This window comes from Lepisma saccharinum, chromosome 7 (genome assembly GCF_977018435.1).
Source record: "Lepisma saccharinum chromosome 7, izLepSacc3.1, whole genome shotgun sequence".
Classification (NCBI taxonomy): Eukaryota; Metazoa; Arthropoda; class Insecta; order Zygentoma; family Lepismatidae; genus Lepisma; species Lepisma saccharinum.
The window spans coordinates 15,446,064-15,466,994 of record NC_139235.1 but is presented as its reverse complement, the minus strand read 5'-3'; the positions used below and the strand labels follow the sequence as shown (position 1 = coordinate 15,466,994).

Sequence of the window (20,931 nt, the reverse complement as noted above, 5' to 3'; positions counted from 1 at the left end):
TCTAGTGGCATCGCAATACATTGCATGTGATGGGGTCTCCACTGTATATTTTAAAATTTCTTGCCTGACCCGCATCACGGGAAAAAATTATTGCCATGACTTTTGCTGTAACCCTCGTATATGTTCTTAAAATATTTATTGATATATGTATATGTATTTGTGTGCATGTGTTTGTGTGTGTGTGTGTGTGTGTGTGTAAAAATTAAGATCTTCCTTCTCCTCCCTATTAGTCTTCAATCACTTCCAACCCTGATTGTGTTCTAATAAAGAACCATTGTCACTAACATTAAGAGAATTTCTCTCTCTTACCTAGGCAAGTTCCACTACTTATCCAAAATGGGACTTGTAACTTATCAAGTAGAGCTTTTGCTTTCGAAAGGATTTTCCAAGCTTTGTGATTGAATCTAAGAGCCTCCACACTCGTATCCTTTCCATAAAGTTTGTAGAACACCTTGGCCCTTCTTATGCTGCATTCAATGAATCTTGAAGCACGAGTTTCCTTCAGAAAATTGTCTAAATCCTTTGGCACTAAAACACTGAGACCATCCATTGTAACAGTGGTTGTAGAAAACCTAAAACAGACAATAGAATGTATAAGTTTAGCACCATTTCATTAAGAAGAGCCCCAGGCTAGAATTATGAAGTGTATGAAAGTAACAAAATAGTTAAATTTCCAGATAAATTTAAGGCTTGTGAAACATTTAAGGGGCTCACAGGAGATGTACAGGGTGGTGCATATTGTATCTACCAATATAAGTTGGCAACCCTATCGGAACGCAGGTGAGCATGCACAGAAGTTTCCCATGCTTAGGCAGCTGCAAGTCTCGCAAATAGTCTGCCATGGAACATTGGCCGGTTCAGACACGAATCGTGGCAGTGGAGGTGTTCATCCGAACGGGTCCCATTTAAGAGACGCAGTAGATGCTGCACTGGGAAGCATCAGGGGGCTAGAGAATCCACCTCCTTCAACCTGAAGACTTCTGTTTCTGCAAGCTGCCATTGGCTCTCTATTGTCTGACCCATCGTATCATGTTGTGACACTCTGGCACTGGTTGATGGTGACCCTCGTTGGGCCTTTGTCGCAGTGTCTCCTGGGTCTCCTGAATGCAATCCGTTCGGATGAACGCCTCTACTGCCACGATTTGTGTCTGAAATGGCCAACGTTCCATGGCAGACTAATTGTGAGACTTGCACGCATGGGAAACTTCTGTGCATGCGCACCTGCATTCCGACAGGGTTGCCAACTTATATTGGTAGATACAATATGCGCCACCCTATACTTATTGTAGAAACTTAGTAAAAACTGAAATTCCTGTTTAAGAATACATGATGTAATACAAGGAAACTACAATTTTACACTATTCTGCATTATATTTGACCTTCTTAGCTCCAATAAAGAACATTCTTATTTTTTTCTTCAGATTATACATTTTTCCACACTAGAAGCTCTGTAGTCAAAGACCTCCGAAAAACATGTAGTTTAGTTTCCACTATATTCAATTCTGTTATGCAAGATACAGTACAACCCATTTTACATTTTTTACACATTATACATTCAATCTTGATGAGCCCAACATAGCAAAATGCTGTAAAATTTACCTCAATTTTACATTTTTCCGAATTTTAAGTTTTTGCACATTGGTCCCCTGAAAAATGTAAAATAGAGGTTACACTGCAATTGGCATTATTACCAGTAAATTAAATGCAAGTTTAAGTTCATTTGTATTTTTGTTACTTAGCGATACTTTTGGCTAATCACAGCGATCAGGAATGATGATATGCTGAAATTGACGAAAGAACACTCATAAATAGGACTAGGAAGTTGATGAGAAATCATCTTTTTTTCTCGACCTTTAAGACAAAAACCTTATGGTAGTGTGTTTTCCTTCAATTAGAACCCGGAAACATTGTTTTTATTTTACATTTCCAGTCATTTTTTTTTTTTTTTTTTGCTTTTAGGTCATTTTTCAGAATTCCTTCCCATTTTTGTTGCATTTTTTATATTTTTTTTAGGTTTCTTTTTGATCCTTCCCTGTAGTTTCATGCATTTCCTAACATAACTTACATATTTAAATTTCCTAACATGGTCTTTTTAGCAAGTACGCCATTACTAGAAAATATTGTCCATGGAAAAAGCACTATAACTGAAATCTGTGGCAATAAAAAATTTAAACTTTTTTCCTGTATCCTGGATGAAATAATGTGTTCTTTACTAATTTCAGTGAGAGGAATTCAAAGAAAGTCTCAAAATTTGTGTATCACGTTACACATACAGGGTGTACCAAAAGTCACGGAACAGAGACTTTGAACATATTTAACTTTTGGACAAAAAACGATAGAGACATGAACCTTGTATTAGTTATTAACTTTATCTAAATGGATATTCTTTAAACATTAAACACGAAAATAATTCTCTGCATGAACGTTCAGTGTGGAATAAAAGCTTGTAAGGTGTAAAAAAAAAGGTTGTATGAATGAAAGAAAAACATGGATAAAAGACAGATATGGTGTAGCTTGCAATAATTTTTGATGTGTGTTGATGGTCTCAATGGGTATTTATCTAATTGATAAAAGAACGATACATTTTTATGTATTCTATGCATAAAAATTTAAAAAAAACAACTAACGTTCCCCATGCATATAGCACTGTGCCATGAAAGCATATTAGATGATGTGGGAGTAATTCTATGTTATTACTAAATTACAAAGTGTACTGGCAACATTGGTCGTGTCAGAGTGCAGTACCAGGTGCACTGACATCTATTGTGCAAAAACTAACCTACCTATCGTTTTCTATCTAACACTATCTGTTATATTTGAAAGAACCTTCCTGGTCACGAGAAATGTTCAATTCCACTGTGGTGGATAGTGATTGAGGAATTGGGAATCCCTCACTGTGTGGTACTAAGTTCAATGCGGAGGGCACATCGGTATATACACATGCTTTTATTCTTCGAGGAATAGCCACGTATTACGGTGCAGCAAAAATAATAATCTGTCACGTGGTCCCTTGGTTCAAGCCATATCATAGACACATCAAAAGGCAGTGAATGAATACCATTTAAACATTCTCTTAGTGTTACAGCACAACTATCACATGTACCATGTGAGGCCCCTGGGTGGTCTTGATCTCCCAGCGACAACAAATGTACAGTCGGTACACTATCTTTACACAATCTGTGATGTTTTCACATTGCAATTTTGGAGTGCATTGGTCAGAAATGTAACAATGTGTTAGGATGATATATATAGCTAAGGTTTTTTTTTCAGTCAACATAGTTTATCACAGCAGAGCCCACTGTGTCACTGCACAAATCCAACGCTGTACAATGCATTTTTATTTATTACGATATATAGTAATATCCTTTTTTTGTAGCAAACAGCATTACAATGAATCTCACATACCAACACATAAGAAACGACTGGAGGTATACATGATAATTTGGCACACAAACAGTTTGCAGTGTTGCCAGATTACAAGAAAAGTGGAATTCAGTGACGTATAAATTACCCATCTTATACCATATATGACGACACGCGTATCTCGAAAATGGTACGTGATGGAGAAAAACGATTGGCAAATCCAAAATCAGCATGCCGAAATTAGTTAAGAACACAAATTCGCTAACAGGATACAAAATGGCTGTTTCCTAGTGTAATTAATTCTGGTAAACTTTATTATTCCTCCAGCAAACTTATAATACTTGGAGTGAAGCCTGCTTTGAAGTTCCCTTCCTGGCCACTATTATCGCTTTAATCTGTAGTTTTAAATTAAAATGAATCACTACATTAAAAAAAATTACAATCTGATGTATGTCAAACAAAATTGTATTTTCAGATGCTGACGACTACTAAATCGTGCAAGACTTTCGGTGTAGCGTCAAATCATCGCCAACAAAACATCGACGGTACAAAACATCGACGGTACAAAACATCGACAGCACAAAACATCGACAGCACAAAACATCCACATCAAAAACATCGACGGCAAAAACATCGACGGCAAAAACATCGACGGCAAAAACATCGACATCAAAAACATCGACACCAAAAACATCGACTGCAAAAACATCGACGGTAAAAACATCGACACCAAAAACATCGACGGCAAAAACATCGACGGCAAAAACATCGACGGCAAAAACATCGACGGCAAAAACATCGACACCAAAAACATCGACGGTAAAACATCGACGCCAAAAACATCGACGGCAAAAACATCGACATCAAAAACATCGACGGCAAAAACATCGACGGTAAAAACATCGACACCAAAAACATCGACGGTAAAAACATCGACACCAAAAACATCGACGGAAAAAGTATCGACGGCAAAAACATCGACGGCAAAAACATCGACGGCAAAAACATCGACGGCAAAAACATCGACGGCAAAAACATCGACGGCAAAAACATCGACACCAAAGACATCGACATCAAAAACATCGACGGTAAAAACATCGACACCAAAGACATCGACGGCAAAACATCGACATCAAAAACATCGACGGCAAAAACATCGACACCAAAAACATCGACGGGAAAATCAGTTTTTTACAAAGTTTTCCACACTAATGAATTCAGATCTAATCCCGAATATTTTGAGATTGGCTACCCTAAATTATAAAGTGTTTCAGTGAAACGAACAATGTGTAATGAGCGAACTCAAGTTTCAAACTTATAGTGCTACCGTGCTACCAATGTATAATGGTCATTGTTGTAAGAACGGTCCGCGAGGCCGAGACACGCCCTCTCAATAAAGACGTTATTATTATTATTATTATTATTATTGATAAAATTACAAACAATGAGGTTGCGCAGTGAACGTGATTGTTTAGTTTCTGGTAACCATTTATGACTTCTCGCCGGCAGCGTTTGTGGTCGGGGGAAAGGGAAAGGAAGGCTCCTCCGTGCGAAAGATGAAAAGACCACCGACTATTGTTATTCCTTGTTTATTAGACGCAGGAGACCGTAGTAATTTCTTTTGGTACATGCACTGGTACACACCGTGTGCAAGTAATACAACTGCCCCCTTGCAATATTGCCTTGCCCCCTTCCTCTCCAGACATTTTCCCCGGGTGTCGCACGACGAAGCGCCTTCACTGTGTATCAGTACTGCTGTTGTATTTGATTCAAGGGGTCCGAGGTTCGATCCCCGGTGGAGGAAAGTTGCACAGTGGCATGGATTCTTTAAACTATAGGTTCAGTTCCGATTAACCCTTCGTGGGTCACACGAGAATAATTAGCTTGTTGATCGCTCACGGTGCCAGAGACCGGGCTCTTAATATACAGTGATGGACAAAAGTTATCATACAGTGGAACTGAAAGGACGAATTGCAGCAGCTAGGAAAACAATAAGGAAGTCAAAACTGTTAATGCTGTACCATGTATGCACCAAACAGTATATTGACAACAAAAATAAATATCAGATGCTGCTTGTAGAAAAATAAAATACAATACATTCTCAATACCCGCTTCTTTGGCTGGACAAAAGTATTCATACACCAACATAAAAGTTCACTTTGAAGAAAAGAAAGAAACAAATACCATGTCGTCAGAATTTAGTATGCATTCCTCTGTTATGGAGAACAGCTGTCAGTCTCTTTGCATGGAATGAACAAGAGGCGTGGTTATTTCAGATGTAATATTGTGCCACTCATGCAAAATGACCTCTTTCAGTCTATTCTTGCTTGTTATGTCATGTTTTCGGAGTCTGTTTCCAAATGGCTCCAAAGACGTTCAATGGGGTTAAGGTCGGGGGACTGAGGTGGTGTTTTGAGTGTGTGGGGAGTATTATATAACAACCAAAGGTTGACAATCTCAGCTGTATGTTTAGGGTCGTTCTCCTGCTGGAAGTAAAAATCATTCCCAAGACCCAAATGATTGATACTCTGCTGCAAATTATTCATCAGAATATCCAAATGGATATTGGATATGGTGGCGCGGTGGCTCAGTCGGTAACGCATCTGACTACCATGCTAAAGGTACCGGGTTCGATCCCCGGCCGGTTCAAATCCGGGAACTTTTCTAACGGTGGAAGCGGCCCCGGCGCCCACCCAGCTTCGAATAACATGGGTACCTGGGGGAAACCCTGGGGTGTAAAGGCGGTCAGGGGCGTGATGCTGATCACATCCCCCCACTCACGAACGGATCAAGAAAGTGTGGGGCGTTACCCCCACACCCCCTATACGCCTTCATGGCGTGGTGGTATGCACAGGGGAACACTTTACCTTTTTTATCCAAATAGGCAAATATATCCATAGTTCCCTCAATAAAGACGAGTTCTCCAACACCTGAGGCTGACATACAGCCCCAGACAATAACGCCACCACCTCCATGTTTAACTGTAGCCAAGAGATTTCAAGGCTCAAGCTCAGTATATATTGTGTATATATATATATATATATATATATATATATATATATATATATGTGTGTGTGTGTGTGTGTGTGTGTAGTTGTGTGTATATGTATATATATATATGTGTGTGTAGTTGTTTTCAATCTGAACCTGAGATCGAAACCCCCATAATCTCCGCCACTAGTTAAATGTGAAAGAACATTTTTCTACTTTCCAGCAAATCATGGGTTACCTTCGTAATGGGATTGGTAACTGGAGGTTGAGTGCTGTATTTATTCCCTCAAATGTAACAGTTATTTAACAAAATAGTCCTGGATATTATTTTTAAGGGATGAAACAACTTTTTGATTCTCGAATAGTGCAGTGGCGGCGATTAGGTTTGCACGGGGGTGCAGATGCCCCCCCCCCCCAACACACACACTTTTTGCCGTTTTTGTCCCCGCATTATGCTAAACCGTATGTACGAAGAGAAAGTAAATTGTTCTTGCCCCCCCCCCCCACCCAAAGTTTTGTAACCCAATCGCCTCCACTGCATTTAACTGTTAATGAATAACACAAAGCTTATAAAGTTCGTTAAAGGCAATTTTGAACGTTTCAGCTTTCCATAGTTCATAAATTCGGAACTTTCTGAATTGAAACGGCCAAATCCAATTAACAATTAGTAAAGCCTTACTTTAATTTAGAAATTAATAAATCATAATTTTAATATTCTCTTCACATGTAGCTCTTCTGCTTTCACATGGTGGAATCGAAATGGGCTACTATGACAGTGCACAAATTATTTTCTAACCTCAGAAATGAGGTTAATATAAATCCAACCAACTAAATACTGCAATACGGTGCAAAAATCAGCACGCTTGGGGAATGTAGGCATACTAAGACTCCAAAGAGCATTAACTTGCCCAATCGTGCTGACTTTTGCACAAATTGCAGTATTTTATAGTGGAATTCGAGGCACTTAATGAAATGTACCCCCACCAGGGATCGAACACGGGTACACTTGGTTATAAGGCAACAGTCTTATTGCCAGACTACCTGGGTGTGGAGCTTGATTAATAAACTCAAAAATTTAACAATCAAAGATGCGCATCAAGCACAGGCATATCTCATCGAATTTATGACCCTAACCTTGCAGCTTAGCCAATTTTTCACCCTTTTTGAATATGAGAATACCATTAGCAATTGTAAACATCATTTTCTCTCTGAACATGTTGTATCTAAAACAACACTGCACCGAGACTTGAAAAAGATTCAAAAAAATATTCTTCCTACTGGATTTGATATAGCGATTCCTCTCACACTTATTGACATGTATTATCAGATACCACTGTCCCAATGCAGAATTTCTGCTGATGCTGTCAATATTGAGTTGAAAGTGCCTATCACTTCCACTCAGAAGAAATATAAACTTTATTTAGCAATCCCTGTCCCCTTTTCATATCAAAATTTAACATGCGTAGTGTCGCATAATCCATCGTATATCGCCATCGATGATACTCATAATGTTGTCACCATTAGTGGTACAGACCTTGAAAATTGTCAGGTCCATACACAGAAATTGTGCCTTCTGCCTTCTCACACAGGAAGACACGATGGGCTCAATTTCTGTTTTTCCAAATTGATTCAAGCAACAACCGTGGCTGATACGATGAATGGGTGTACCTACGCATGTCACGAATCCCACCTCACTGATGTGGTCAAATTAGATTTAAATGTTTATGCAATAATTAATCCTCCTCCTACCATCACCTTTTTTTACGCTAATGGCTCCACTTTACATTACAATCTTACCACTTTTCACGAACCCGGTGCAGTATTGTTACACGTGGCTTGCCGTACAGATGTACTTATCACCCCCGATATCAAAATTCATGCTATCTTTCCTTGTGGTTTCGATCATTCAACAATCCACCGAACAATTCATATACTTCCTGCTGCCTGGACTAACAATCCCAATTTTCTACTCGACACCCATTATAAAATTTCCCCCCTTGTGAATGCAACGGCTCTTTATCATAAACAATGGACATTTCGATTCCACCATGTAGCGTGACGTCGGGTAAGGTACGGGATCGAGTCACGCTGGGACGTAGCTCAGATAAATACAATAGGGCTTAAGTTTGACTTGGCTAACCACCTCTACCCTTAAGGAGGCTGATGAAGGATTGTTGGGAGCCTGTGTTGTTGAACGCTACTCACCCCTTGCTGTTGGTCTGGCCCTCGGCTTCTGGCGTCGGCGATGGTGACAGGTGTCCGCTGGAGAGATCGAAGATGACGACAAGAGACGGCAGGCAATTCGGCGACTTGTTTTATTCTTGCAGATTCTTCGGTTGGCTTAATCCGGACTGCTATGGACTTCTCGCTTGTTGCCGCCTCGTATTGTCGCGATCTCTCAGCAGGCCGTCGTCCTCTTCTCGTCGATGAGTTTGGTGGTGATATTGGAGCGAAGTGAGAGATTGATTTACTGTCTCCAGCGGTTTTATACATTGGATTTGAGTCATAGGTTGGTGGACTTTGCACCTCCACTGTGCACCTGGGGTATCCCTGGATGCAGATGGAAATTTACAGTGGAGGTGCACTCACCGCTGGCGAGGGCCGTTGCCTTGCTGACTGTGCAGAGCCGAGTGGAAAATTCTAGTTGCTCGGCTCTGCATCCGGTGGAATGTGGGGTGAATGAGCGTTCAACTTGCGAGCTTCTGAGCGATGTTTGAGGCAAATTAATGTTTCGACTTTTATGCTCCCAATTCCTTCATCATTCCCCTGGCCAAGATGTATCCACTGTGAGTGGTTACGAAGCAGAGCAGAGATGGGTATGGAGAGTATATTTTGAAATAATACTTGAAAGTACATTGAGTAAAGAAAAATAAAAACCCTGTATATAATAATGTGTAAAAAATAAAAATAAAAAAAAAAAGTTGGAGCTGTCGGTATAGCTGGTACTGCACGGGTCTGGCTGCATGTCCAGCTGGAATGCTGACCGCTGGTGGTATGCTGAGCTGCAGGCTGCCTGTGGTCTGCTGGCTACATGTTTATGTGCTTGCTGCAGGATGGCGGCATGATGTCTGGCTGGCTGCATGATGTCTGCATGGTGTGCTGCAATAAGATATCTGCTGGCTGGCCGGCTGCATGATGTCTGCATGGTGTGCTGCAATAAGATATCTGCTGGCTGGCCGGCTGCATGATGTCTGCTGCAATAGGAAGGCTCCTGGCTGGCTGGCTGCATGATGTCTGCATCATGATGTCTGCTGCAATAGGAGGTCTCCTGGCTGGCTGGCTACATGATGTCTGCATCAGGATGTCTGCAATAGAATATGTGCAGGCGGCCTGGCTGTATGATGTCTGCATCATGATGTCTGCTGCAATAGGAGGTCTCCTGGCTGGCTGGCTACATGATGTCTGCATGGTGTCTGGCTGGCTGCAATAGGATGCCTGCTGGCTGCATGATGTCTGCATGAGGAGCCGCATGATGTCTTCAATAAGATGTCAGCTGGTTGGCTGGCTGCATGGTGTCTGCATGATGTCCACTGGCCGACTGGCGGGCTGCATGATGAGCTGAAATAAGATATCTGCTGGCTGGCTGGCTGCATGATGTCTGCAATAGATGGCCGCTGGTTGGCTGACTGCATGGTGTCTGCAATAGATGGCCGCTGGTTGGCTGGCTGCATGGTGTCTGCAATAGATGGCTGCTGGCTGGCTGCTTGTACAGCTGCTCCAGGATGACTGCTGCGCCATGATGATTCCTCGCTGACCGACTGCTGGGTGACTGGCTCTATGCGGAACTGCCGAAGAGATGCTTGAGAAATGCCGTGAGTGTAGTATGGCCAGATGGTGACGTTGTGCAAGGGGGAGCCGACAAGCGTAGGGAAGGGGAAGTTATAATAAAAGGTGTTCGCCTAAGTGCGGAAGAGTAAAGGTTGGAGGCGAAGGTGACATAAGTGAAATGACAGAGGTGGGTAGACAGTAGCCATCATCGAAGGTGATACGTGTGGGAAGAGGAGGAGCTAAGCGAGTGGGAGTTGTAAGTTGACGAAGAGTGGGAGGGGGTGGTGGGGAATGTGCGGGACGTTGAGATATAGTAGCTAAGGAAATAGGAGGACTAATAATAGGGACGGAACATGTCTTAGGAGGAGATGGGGTTCGCCGGTGACAACATGAACAGCAAGAAGTGTGACGTTTTAGACGTAAGTACATGTAAGTAATGCAAATACAAAGAAGCAGGAGAGCTATGAAAATTAAGAAGAGATAGGAGGTTGTATGTGCAGGAGATTTTACAAGGTCATGAGGGGTAAGTGCACGAGCCTTAGAAGTAAAACATAAGAAAAGGGGAATGTGGAGAAGTTTAAATTGGTATATGACACCTAGAGTGAGACATGTGAGCCAGACAAAAATTATAATGATGGGAAAATCTGCATGTCTGTAAAGGGGAGTTATGGGAGGGATGTCAAGAACTTTATATTGGGAGAGGTTAAGGTGAGGGATATGAAATGTCCATTGTTTATGATAAAGAGCCGTTGCATTCACAAGGGGGGAAATTTTGTAATGGGTGTCGAGTAGAAAATTGGGATTGTTGGTCCAGGCAGCAGGAAGGATATGAATTGTTCGGTGGATTGTTGAATGATCGAAACCACAAGGAAAGATAGCATGAATTTTGATATCGGGGGTGATAAGTACATCTGTACGGCAAGCCACGTGTAACAATACTGCACCGGGTTCGTGAAAGGTGGTAAGATTGTAATGTAAAGTGGAGCCATTAGCGTAAAAAAAGGTGATGGTAGGAGGAGGATTAATTATTGCATAAACATTTAAATCTAATTTGACCACATCAGTGAGGTGGGATTCGTGACATGCGTAGGTACACCCATTCATCGTATCAGCCACGGTTGTTGCTTGAATCAATTTGGAAAAACAGAAATTGAGCCCATCGTGTCTTCCTGTGTGAGAAGGCAGAAGGCACAATTTCTGTGTATGGACCTGACAATTTTCAAGGTCTGTACCACTAATGGTGACAACATTATGAGTATCATCGATGGCGATATACGATGGATTATGCGACACTACGCACGTTAAATTTTGATATGAAAAGGGGACAGGGATTGCTAAATAAAGTTTATATTTCTTCTGAGTGGAAGTGATAGGCACTTTCAACTCAATACTGACAGCATCAGCAGAAATTCTGCATTGGGACAGTGGTATCTGATAATACATGTCAATAAGTGTGAGAGGAATCGCTATATCAAATCCAGTAGGAAGAATATTTTTTTGAATCTTTTTCAAGTCTCGGTGCAGTGTTGTTTTAGATACAACATGTTCAGAGAGAAAATGGTGTTTACAATTGCTAATGGTATTCTCATATTCAAAAAGGGTGAAAAATTGGCTAAGCTGCAAGGTTAGGGTCATAAATTCGATGAGATATGCCTGTGCTTGATGCACATCTTTGATTGTTAAATTTTTGAGTTTATTAATCAATGCTTCCTGATTTCGAGCCAGACTATCAGAGTGGTTAGCATATTCAGTAAAAACATCCTCAATCTGATGTTGGAAAGAGTGAATTTCACCAGTTAAATTTTGATAGAAAATATGATTAGCTTGCAGTTGTAATTTAATGTTAGATATCGTTTGTTTTACTTCATGAGCATTTTGGAATAGGGGTTCTAGTTGCTTAGTAGTGGCAAAATCACAACAATAGTTAGCAATGCTACTGATAAAGCCAAGGAGTGCACGCTTTTGTCTAACTACGGAAGTGTTGGGGGTGGGTCGTGTGAAGAGGGAAAGGTGTGAAAAAAGGTGTGAATGAAAATTTTGGAGTTGGACCGCAAGTTTACATTGGTTGGAATCTTCTTCACCTTTATTGCACATGGCATTATGTAGTGTTGATGGGAAGTGTTGGGGTTTAGGCATTTGTAATTTCACATTATAGTAGATGGGGATGGTATAATGATAAGGAATGGTGCCTGGTAGTTCTTTCAGATAAATTCCCGAGATAATTTTTACATGTTCAGTCGCCGTGGTGACCGAAAAAATGAGGGAAAAAAAGGAAAGTAGTAACATTACTGCCATTGTCGGTAGTGAACCCTGAAAGGGACAAAGATACAATTTTAAAACTGAGTTTGCATAAAAAAAAAAATATCATGTATTAAGCATGAGATTTGTGATGGAAAAAAAATTGTTTTCCGAGTAAGCTACTCGAATAAAAAGGTAAAAGATCACTAATGAAAAATTATAAAAGAGAAGGATTAACAAATTGTAATGCAAGAGATTCTCGAGACTGAATAGTTTATAATATAAACTTCTGCATTTTTATTTGTTTGTATTTTATTACCATTTGTTTGTTTTGCGCTCCGCGATGTATTTGCTCGAGCCGAGGCGATTACTAAATCGTCAGCTGTGCGAGATTCGTCTACGGGTAGATCGCGCATGCGCATATACTTGTGCGAGTTTTTTTTTTTTTTTTTGTACAATCTGCTTGCTGCAGACAGAAAAAAAAATCGCGTTGTCGCTAGCGAGTGGAAAATTCACGTACTCAACCAGTAGTCAGTTGAGAGACTACGTTCCTGATTGGCCGTTTTTACTTTCTACTTCTTTATTATTAATACTTTGTGGAATATTAAAAGTTTATTTTAGTCTTCGAACTTGCTTTTAAAGTTAATTTCCGACTCTTTTATGTGTACAGTATTGAGGAGGAGGGAACAGGAAGAAGAGGGTACTACGTGAATCAAAATGGCGGAACTTCCGTTTTTACATGTGCTCGTTCTTGTGTGCGGCTTGGTGAAAAAATCACGTTGCGAAAGCAAAAATTGCGAAAATACAAGTATTATATTGACATGTGGGTGCGAAAAGATTATTTATAAGGTGTGAATGGACTGTGCAACGGTGAAAAATGGAAAAATTGAATATTTAAGTGACAGACTCGTCCGAGTCAAGGTGTCTTGGTTTCAAACGGTGAATCGTGATAGCATCGGTTTTCAGTTTGCCACGACCATCGGTGTATTCCACCAAATAGGAATTGGCGTCGTTTTGTGAAATTATTTTCCCGTGAAATTTGTAGGAGGAGGAAAATGCCTTGGGTACGTGGGGATGAGGGGTAGTGTCCAAAATATACACTAATTGTCCAGGGGAGTAGGTTGTTTGTTGTGTCTTTTTGTCGGCACATTGTTTTTGCTGCTCAAATCGCTTTGCTAAATGTTTGTGTGCTAGTTCTCGAGCGGCCTGGAGTTGTTCTAATCTCTGTTCATTAGAGTGGATAGTGGTGTTGGGATTAGTAGGGAGAACAGCATCTGCAATTAATCTAGGGTGTTGTCCAAATAGCAAAAAATAGGGGGAGTTGTTCATGCCAAGGTGTGTACTTACATTGTGGGCATGGGTCGCGCTAGCCAAAAGTTCATGCCATTTACCTTGTTTTTGTACCACATAAGTTTTCATGATGGATTTCAAGTAGTGAAAAGATGATTCGACTACACCATTTCTGAAGTGGGCAGCGGTATCAACAAATTTTAATGTGACACCAGTAATTTTGGATAATTCCTGTATTAATTTGCTACAGTTTGGGGAGCTCCTGTCAAGCATAATCGTCTCTGGAAGACCAAAAATGAGAAAAACATGCGAGACAAGGGCGTTAGCTATTGAGTTGGCATCATGGTTGGGGAGGGTTGTAGTTATGGCAAATCTGGTACAATTGTCAACAACGGATAGAAAATATTTGTGTCCTGTGTCAGAGGTTGAAGTCAGTGGTCCACACACGTCAATATGTATTTGGCTAAAGGGATGACTAGCGGGTGGGCTCGTTTGCAGTGTATGTTGTACGGCTCCGTGAGCTCTTTTTGCTACTTGACATTCATTGCATTTGCGTACTGCAGCGTACACATATTTCTTTAGATTAGGCCAATAGTAGCGTAAAGAGAGATGGGAGTATGTTTTAGCAGCACCTTGATGTGCGGCCATCATTTTGTTACAGTGAATTAATTGAAACACTTCTTTTCTTAGTTTTTGGGGAATACATAACTGTCTTCTATAGCCTGGTGAAAATTTAGTGTTCCTATAAAGGATTCCGTTGTCAAGAACAAATGAGTAGGCTGTTTTCTCTAATTTGTGATCAGCATCTGGGTGGTTTTCATGAATTTTGATTAATGCTTGTAAGTATGGGTCCTCTCTTTGTGCCGTACCTATGTCAAAGTCATCGGATTGTAACATGAAGACTTGATTTAGTATGTCCTCCTCGTCTGTGTCAAGGGAAGTGTCTTGTGCTGTGTTGTTGGGCAAGGAAGGGGCTGGGTCTACAGGATTCCTCGATAATGCATCAGCAATACCATTCTGTGACGATGGGATATGGTGGATTTGGAAGTTGAACTCTTGGAAGAAGAGTGATCTTCGAGCAAGGACCCCGGACAACTGTTTTGTTGTTCTAAGGTAAGACAATGCATGGTTATCTGTGAAAACTATAAAAGGTGTGTTGATTAAGAAGAATTTGAATGATTTTAGGACATAAAAGGCAGCTGCAATTTCAAGAGAAAAGACGTCTGCTTTTTTCTCAGTGTCTGTAAGGTGTCTGCTGCAGAAGGCTATCGGATGTAGTACTCCATCAGTATCCCTCTGCATAAGACAACCTCCCATACCCTGGTAGGACGCGTCGATGTATACGCATGAAGTTTGCTTTGGGTCATAAGGTCTAAGAATGGGTGCGGAAATAATTTTGTCTTTTAATGCCTCAAAGCTTTTCTGATGCTCTTCATGCCAATGAAAGTTTACTTTCTTTTTGAGTAATTTGAACAAACATTCTGCGGGTTCCGCAAACCCTTGTACATAGCGTCTGATGAAATTGCATATGCCTAGGAAAGATTTCAAATTCTTCTTAGATTTAGGTGGAGGGAATTCTTTGATTGCACGCAGGATGTGATCAGAAATTTTAAATCCCTTTTGCGACACAAGATGGCCTAAGACTGGAATTTCCTCAAAGCAAAATTTACATTTATTTGGCCCTAGTTTCAAATTGGCTGCACGTAATTTAGCAAAGACTTTATGTAAAACTTGTAGCATTGCGTCAACTGAGTTTGTGTAGCAAATTATGTCATCCGTATATGCAGATATCTCGGAACTATCTATGCCAGATAGAGCCATAGACATTACATTGTTCATGACCTGACTACTTGTCTTCAATCCCATTGGCAGTACTTCATACTCGTAATTTCCACAATTACTAATTGCAAAAGAGGTCATTTTCTTCGACCTTTCTGTTAATTTTACCTGAAAAAATGCCGATTTAAGGTCAAGGGTTGTGTAATATTTCTTGCCTGCCATGTCTGCTAAAATGTTATCAATGTTAGGTGTGGGGAGAGAAGAGGGCTGAATAATTTTATTCAGTGCCCGAAGGTCAGACACCACGCGGAACGAATTGTCTCGCTTGCGCACTAAGAGAACTGGGTGTCGGAATGGACTACCTTCTGACCTGCGAATGATGCCATCTTGTAAGAGCTTGTTAAGCTCAATTTTCATTTGCTCTCGAAGATTCAAAGGAATGGGGTATTGTCTCATATATGGAGGTTGATTGTCGCCAATGTCAATGTCGTACTCATAAATTGGGGTTGTGGTGAGTTTATCGCCTTTCCAAGCTAAAACATCAGCATAATCAAATACTAACTGTATGATTTTTTGTTTGTCTGCCTCTGATAAGTCAGGGTTAATACTGATGCAAGATGGGTCAAATTTTTGCTGACTTTCCTTCAGTCTTGTGTTGTCTGTATTGTCTTCCGTGCATGCGTATGTGGTGGTAGTCATATCAGTGTTGGATGCATCTGTCATGTCTACTATTATGTCACAGGGGGTTGCTTGGCCAAGTGGGGTGTTGGATTTGAGAGTGACTGGTTTCTCTGAGGGGTTATGAATTAGTAACAGAGGGGAAGAAGTGTTAAGTAGGGCATGGGGTATGAGGATATTGTATGTAAGGAGTGTTTCCTGAGAGGGTGTGAGTAGGATATTGTGGGGGAGGGGGGGAGTGATGGAAACTGGAACATATGTTCGGGTTCTAGGTTTTAGGGTTACATTTTCTGGGATTGTTACTAAACTGTGTTGGGTGCTAGTAGGGTGTAGTTTAGAAAAAATTACATCAGGGATGGTGTAGGTGTGTGATTTTGTGGGAAGGTTATAGTTCGGAATATGGCCTAAGCGTCTAAGAGTTAACAGGTTAGTACTAAGTGAAATGTCACAATTTTGTGTCTTCAAGAAGTCATTGCCAAGGAGAGGAGGTAATTCTTTGGATTGCACAACTCTAAAAGGGTGGGAGTACCTATATCTTCCTATGTGAAGGGGGAGTATTACAATTTCTGAGATAGGAAGTCTGTTGCCAGTGACGCCTTTAATAATGCTGTGCATTTGAATTTTCTTTGCATTGGGTGGAATTAAATGCTGAGGACAAATACTAATTTGGCTTGCGTTGTCAATCATAATTTCTAGGGGGTGATTATTTACATGAGCTTGAATGAAGAATAGGTTGTTTTTTTCAAGGATAGGAACTGTGTCAAATTTTGTCTTGCGTGTGGATCCGTCCCATCGATTCACACGGTTTTTCAGTTTAAATCGCCCTTGTTTTCATTGTTTGGATTATAAAAACAGTCCCTGGTAGAGTGATTTGACCGGAAACAGATCTGGCATTGTGAAAACTGTGAATTTTGTCGCCCCCCGGCTGAATTGTTATTTCCACCTCGAGATCTGAAATTACGTCTCATACCGCGAGTAGAACCTCTGCGATTACCATTCCCCTGGCCGTAAAAAGTAGGCCGGGTCTGAAATTGATTACTGTTATTTGATTGTATTTGATCAGCCAGGTTCTGGACAGTGTGACACAACGCTTCAACTTTATTTTCTAATGTTAAGGTTTGCAATTGGTTCGTGACTGAATCTAATTGGTTCGCTGTTGAACCGCCAGATGGCAAAATTGCGTTGCAAGACTGGGAAACGGCCGCGCTGGGAGAACTAGCAGACTGCGTGTTTGGAGTTTGACTTGAGGGGAGGGAAGGAGAGGCTGTGTGCGTGGGTTGGACCTGCCACGAGTTGGTCGGGAGAGCTGGTGGTGTTTGATAAGATTGCTGCGGAAGGAAGTTGTATGGAGCTTGAGAGATCTGCGGGAGGGGGGTAGGGGGGGAATACGTCACAAATGACGAAGCAGGCTGAGGTGTGGGGAAAGGATGGGTGTTGCTGACCTGAGGTTGCGTACAGCTGGTAAACTGAGGGGAGGCTGTTGCGTAAATGGAATGCATGTACTTGGCGGCATCTATCAGTTTCATCGCTTCACTTTGTTCCTCATTGCGTCTAGCTTGAATCAGCATGTCTTGCCTTTCTTGATTTTGCAGATGTGCAATGAGAGAACTTGTGTCGGTGAACTCTTTGTCTCCTATCGCAGCGATGTGTTTAGATCGAAGTCCCGACACAACATAGGAAAGGATTTGAGGGTTCGTCGCTTGCGGGAAGAATTGAAGGACGAGATTTTTCTTACGAATAACATAATCATGAATGGGCTGGTTAATTTCCTGCTTTGTCTCTAATAAAATTTGGATGGGCATGCTGACTAAGTGACCGCCTTTAAATAATGAAATTAATTCTTTTTTGATTTGCGGAAAGGTGAGGGTGTTGAAGTTTGGCTGCTTCTTGAGATCGTTAAAAAATGTGAGCGCTATGTCTGCGAGGAACAATGGCAACATTTCGCGTTTTTTATTTTCCTCCCACGCCAAAGCGCCCGCAATGCTTTCGAACTTTTCAAAAAACTGCTCAACTTCTTGAGGGTTTTTTCCTGTGAAGGGGGCGGGGTATAAGCCATGGGGTATATTTACGGACATTCTTGACGGGGATGAATTGATAGTGGTAGGATTGATGGTGGTAGGGGTGTTAGTTTTAGGTGTACTGGTTTGGGGTTCTGGGTGTTTCTTTTTTCGTTTGGGTGTTTCTAGACCACCTAGAAACTGTGGATAATCGGGATGTTGAGCCTTGGATCTGGTTATTCGGGGGGAAGGAGCGGGGGAATTAATAGCGGAGGCTAAGGAGAGAATCTGGTCAAGAGAACGGTCTAGCTCTTCGTGAAGAATAATTTGGGATTCGTTCATGCGAATTTAGGGAGGGGGAATTTTTATGCACTTATTCACAAGGAATGAAAGATAGTGAGCGGAAGAGAAAATTTACGAGTGGGAAGTTTATAATACGAAGTGTATTATCGAAAAAGAAGAACTTCTAGGGTTGCTGCTGTGTGCGGCGGGGATTTTAAATTATGGGGTTTTGAGTGACGTAAAAAAAAATTAGAATTTTATGCAATTCCACGGAGTGGAGCCGGCTATCTCCACCATGTAGCGTGACGTCGGGTAAGGTACGGGATCGAGTCACGCCGGGACGTAGCTCAGATAAATACAATAGGTCTTAAGTTTGACTTGGCTAACCACCTCTACCCTTAAGGAGGCTGATGAAGGATTGTTGGGAGCCTGTGTTGTTGAACGCTACTCACCCCTTGCTGTTGGTGTGGCCCTCGGCTTCTGGCGTCGGCGACGGTGACAGGTGTCCGCTGGAGAGATCGAAGATGACGATAAGAGACGGCAGGCAATTCGGCGACTTGTTTGATTCTTGCAGATTCTTCGGTTGGCTTAATCCGGACTGCTTGTGGACTTCTCGCTTGTTGCCGCCTCGTACTGTCGCGATCTCTCAGCAGGCCGTCGTCCTCTTCTCGTCGATCAGTTTGGTGGTGATATTGGAGCGAAGTGAGAGAGATCGATTTACTGTCTCCAGCGGTTTTATACATTGGATTTGAGTCATAGGTTGGTGGACTTTGCACCTCCACTGTGCACCTGGGGTATCCCTGGATGCAGATGGAAATTTACAGTGGAGGTGCACTCACCGCTGGCGAGGGCTGTTGCCTTGCTGACTGTGCAGAGCCGAGTGGAAAATTCTAGTTGCTCGGCTCTGCATCCGGTGGAATGTGGGGTGAATGAGCGTTCAACTTGCGAGCTTCTGAGCGATGTTTGAGGCAAATTAATGTTTCGACTTTTATGCTCCCAATTCCTTCATCAATATATATGTGTGTGTAGTTGTTTTCAATCTGAACCTGAGATCGAAACCCCCATAATCTCCGCCACTAGTTAAATGTGAAAGAACATTTTTCTACTTTCCAGCAAATCATGGATTACCTTCGTAATGGGATTGGTAACTGGAGGTTGAGTGCTGTATTTATTCCCTCAAATGTAACAGTTATTTAACAAAATAGTCCTGGATATTATTTTTAAGGGATGAAACAACTTTTTGATTCTCGAATAGTGCAGTGGCGGCGATTAGGTTTGCACGGGGGTGCAGATGCCCCCCCCCCCCACACACACACTTTTTGCCGTTTTTGTCCCCGCATTATGCTAAACCGTATGTACGAAGAGAAAGTAAATTGTTCTTGCCCCCCCCCCCACCCAAAGTTTTGTAACCCAATCGCCTCCACTGCATTTAACTGTTAATGAATAACACAAAGCTTATAAAGTTCGTTAAAGGCAATTTTGAACGTTTCAGCTTTCCATAGTTCATAAATTCGGAACTTTCTGAATTGAAACGGCCAAATCCAATTAACAATTAGTAAAGCCTTACTTTAATTTAGAAATTAATAAATCATAATTTTAATATTCTCTTCACATGTAGCTCTTCTGCTTTCACATGGTGGAATCGAAATGGGCTACTATGACAGTGCACAAATTATTTTCTAACCTCAGAAATGAGGTTAATATAAATCCAACCAACTAAATACTGCAATACGGTGCAAAAATCAGCACGCTTGGGGAATGTAGGCATACTAAGACTCCAAAGAGCATTAACTTGCCCAATCGTGCTGACTTTTGCACAAATTGCAGTATTTTATAGTGGAATTCGAGGCACTTAATGAAATGTACCCCCACCAGGGATCGAACACGGGTACACTTGGTTATAAGGCAACAGTCTTATTGCCAGACTACCTGGGTGTGGAGCTTAATTTTAATATTTCTAATTCATAGTTTGTTAACTCCTTGATTTCATAACGTAGTATTTCTCTCTCTCAGAATTTTTAGCGATAAGGATATACGTATACACTGCCTTTCACGGCCGAGGTGGCCGTTGGGCGGCGGCTAGCGCGTCGGAAAGTAAGAGCACATCTGCCGGCATTTAAACCCACAACTGTACGCTGACCTTGACATTGGACACGTCCGTGCTTCAGTATCCGGACAGCTGTTGTCCAGTTTGCACATGTTTGTGAAGTGTTAAATTCTTAACTAGTGTTTTAGATTGTTTTGTTTTATTTTATGTATTGCCAGTTCTTTCTGCAGTCTAATAATGCCACGCTATCCGTACAATTTTAAACAACGAATTTTTATATACGACTCTTATGTCATTACGAATTATTGTAGGGAAGTCAGAAGGCGTTTTGCAGCAGAATTCCCACATGTTCCTGTTTCACACAGACAGAGTGATCTGATACTTGTGAACAAATTTAGGAAAATAGGGTATGCTCTTGTTAAGATAAGACGGCATGTGCTTACTGAGGATAACCTAGACGACGTTGGAACACGAATGAAACATACTCCTCAGAAATCT

At 41.4% G+C, this 20,931-nt stretch overlaps 1 protein-coding gene across 1 annotated transcript in view; it reads right to left on the bottom strand.

Moving 5' to 3' along the window:
* The window catches only part of LOC145990146 (ribitol-5-phosphate transferase FKTN-like), a 36,554-nt gene that overhangs the window by 5,752 nt on the left and 9,871 nt on the right, over positions 1 to 20,931 (bottom strand). The window contains exon 4 of the mRNA XM_083125813.1: positions 310 to 572. Within this exon, the coding sequence (XP_082981939.1) occupies positions 310 to 572 (263 nt within the window). The remainder of the gene's footprint in view (positions 1 to 309; positions 573 to 20,931) is intronic.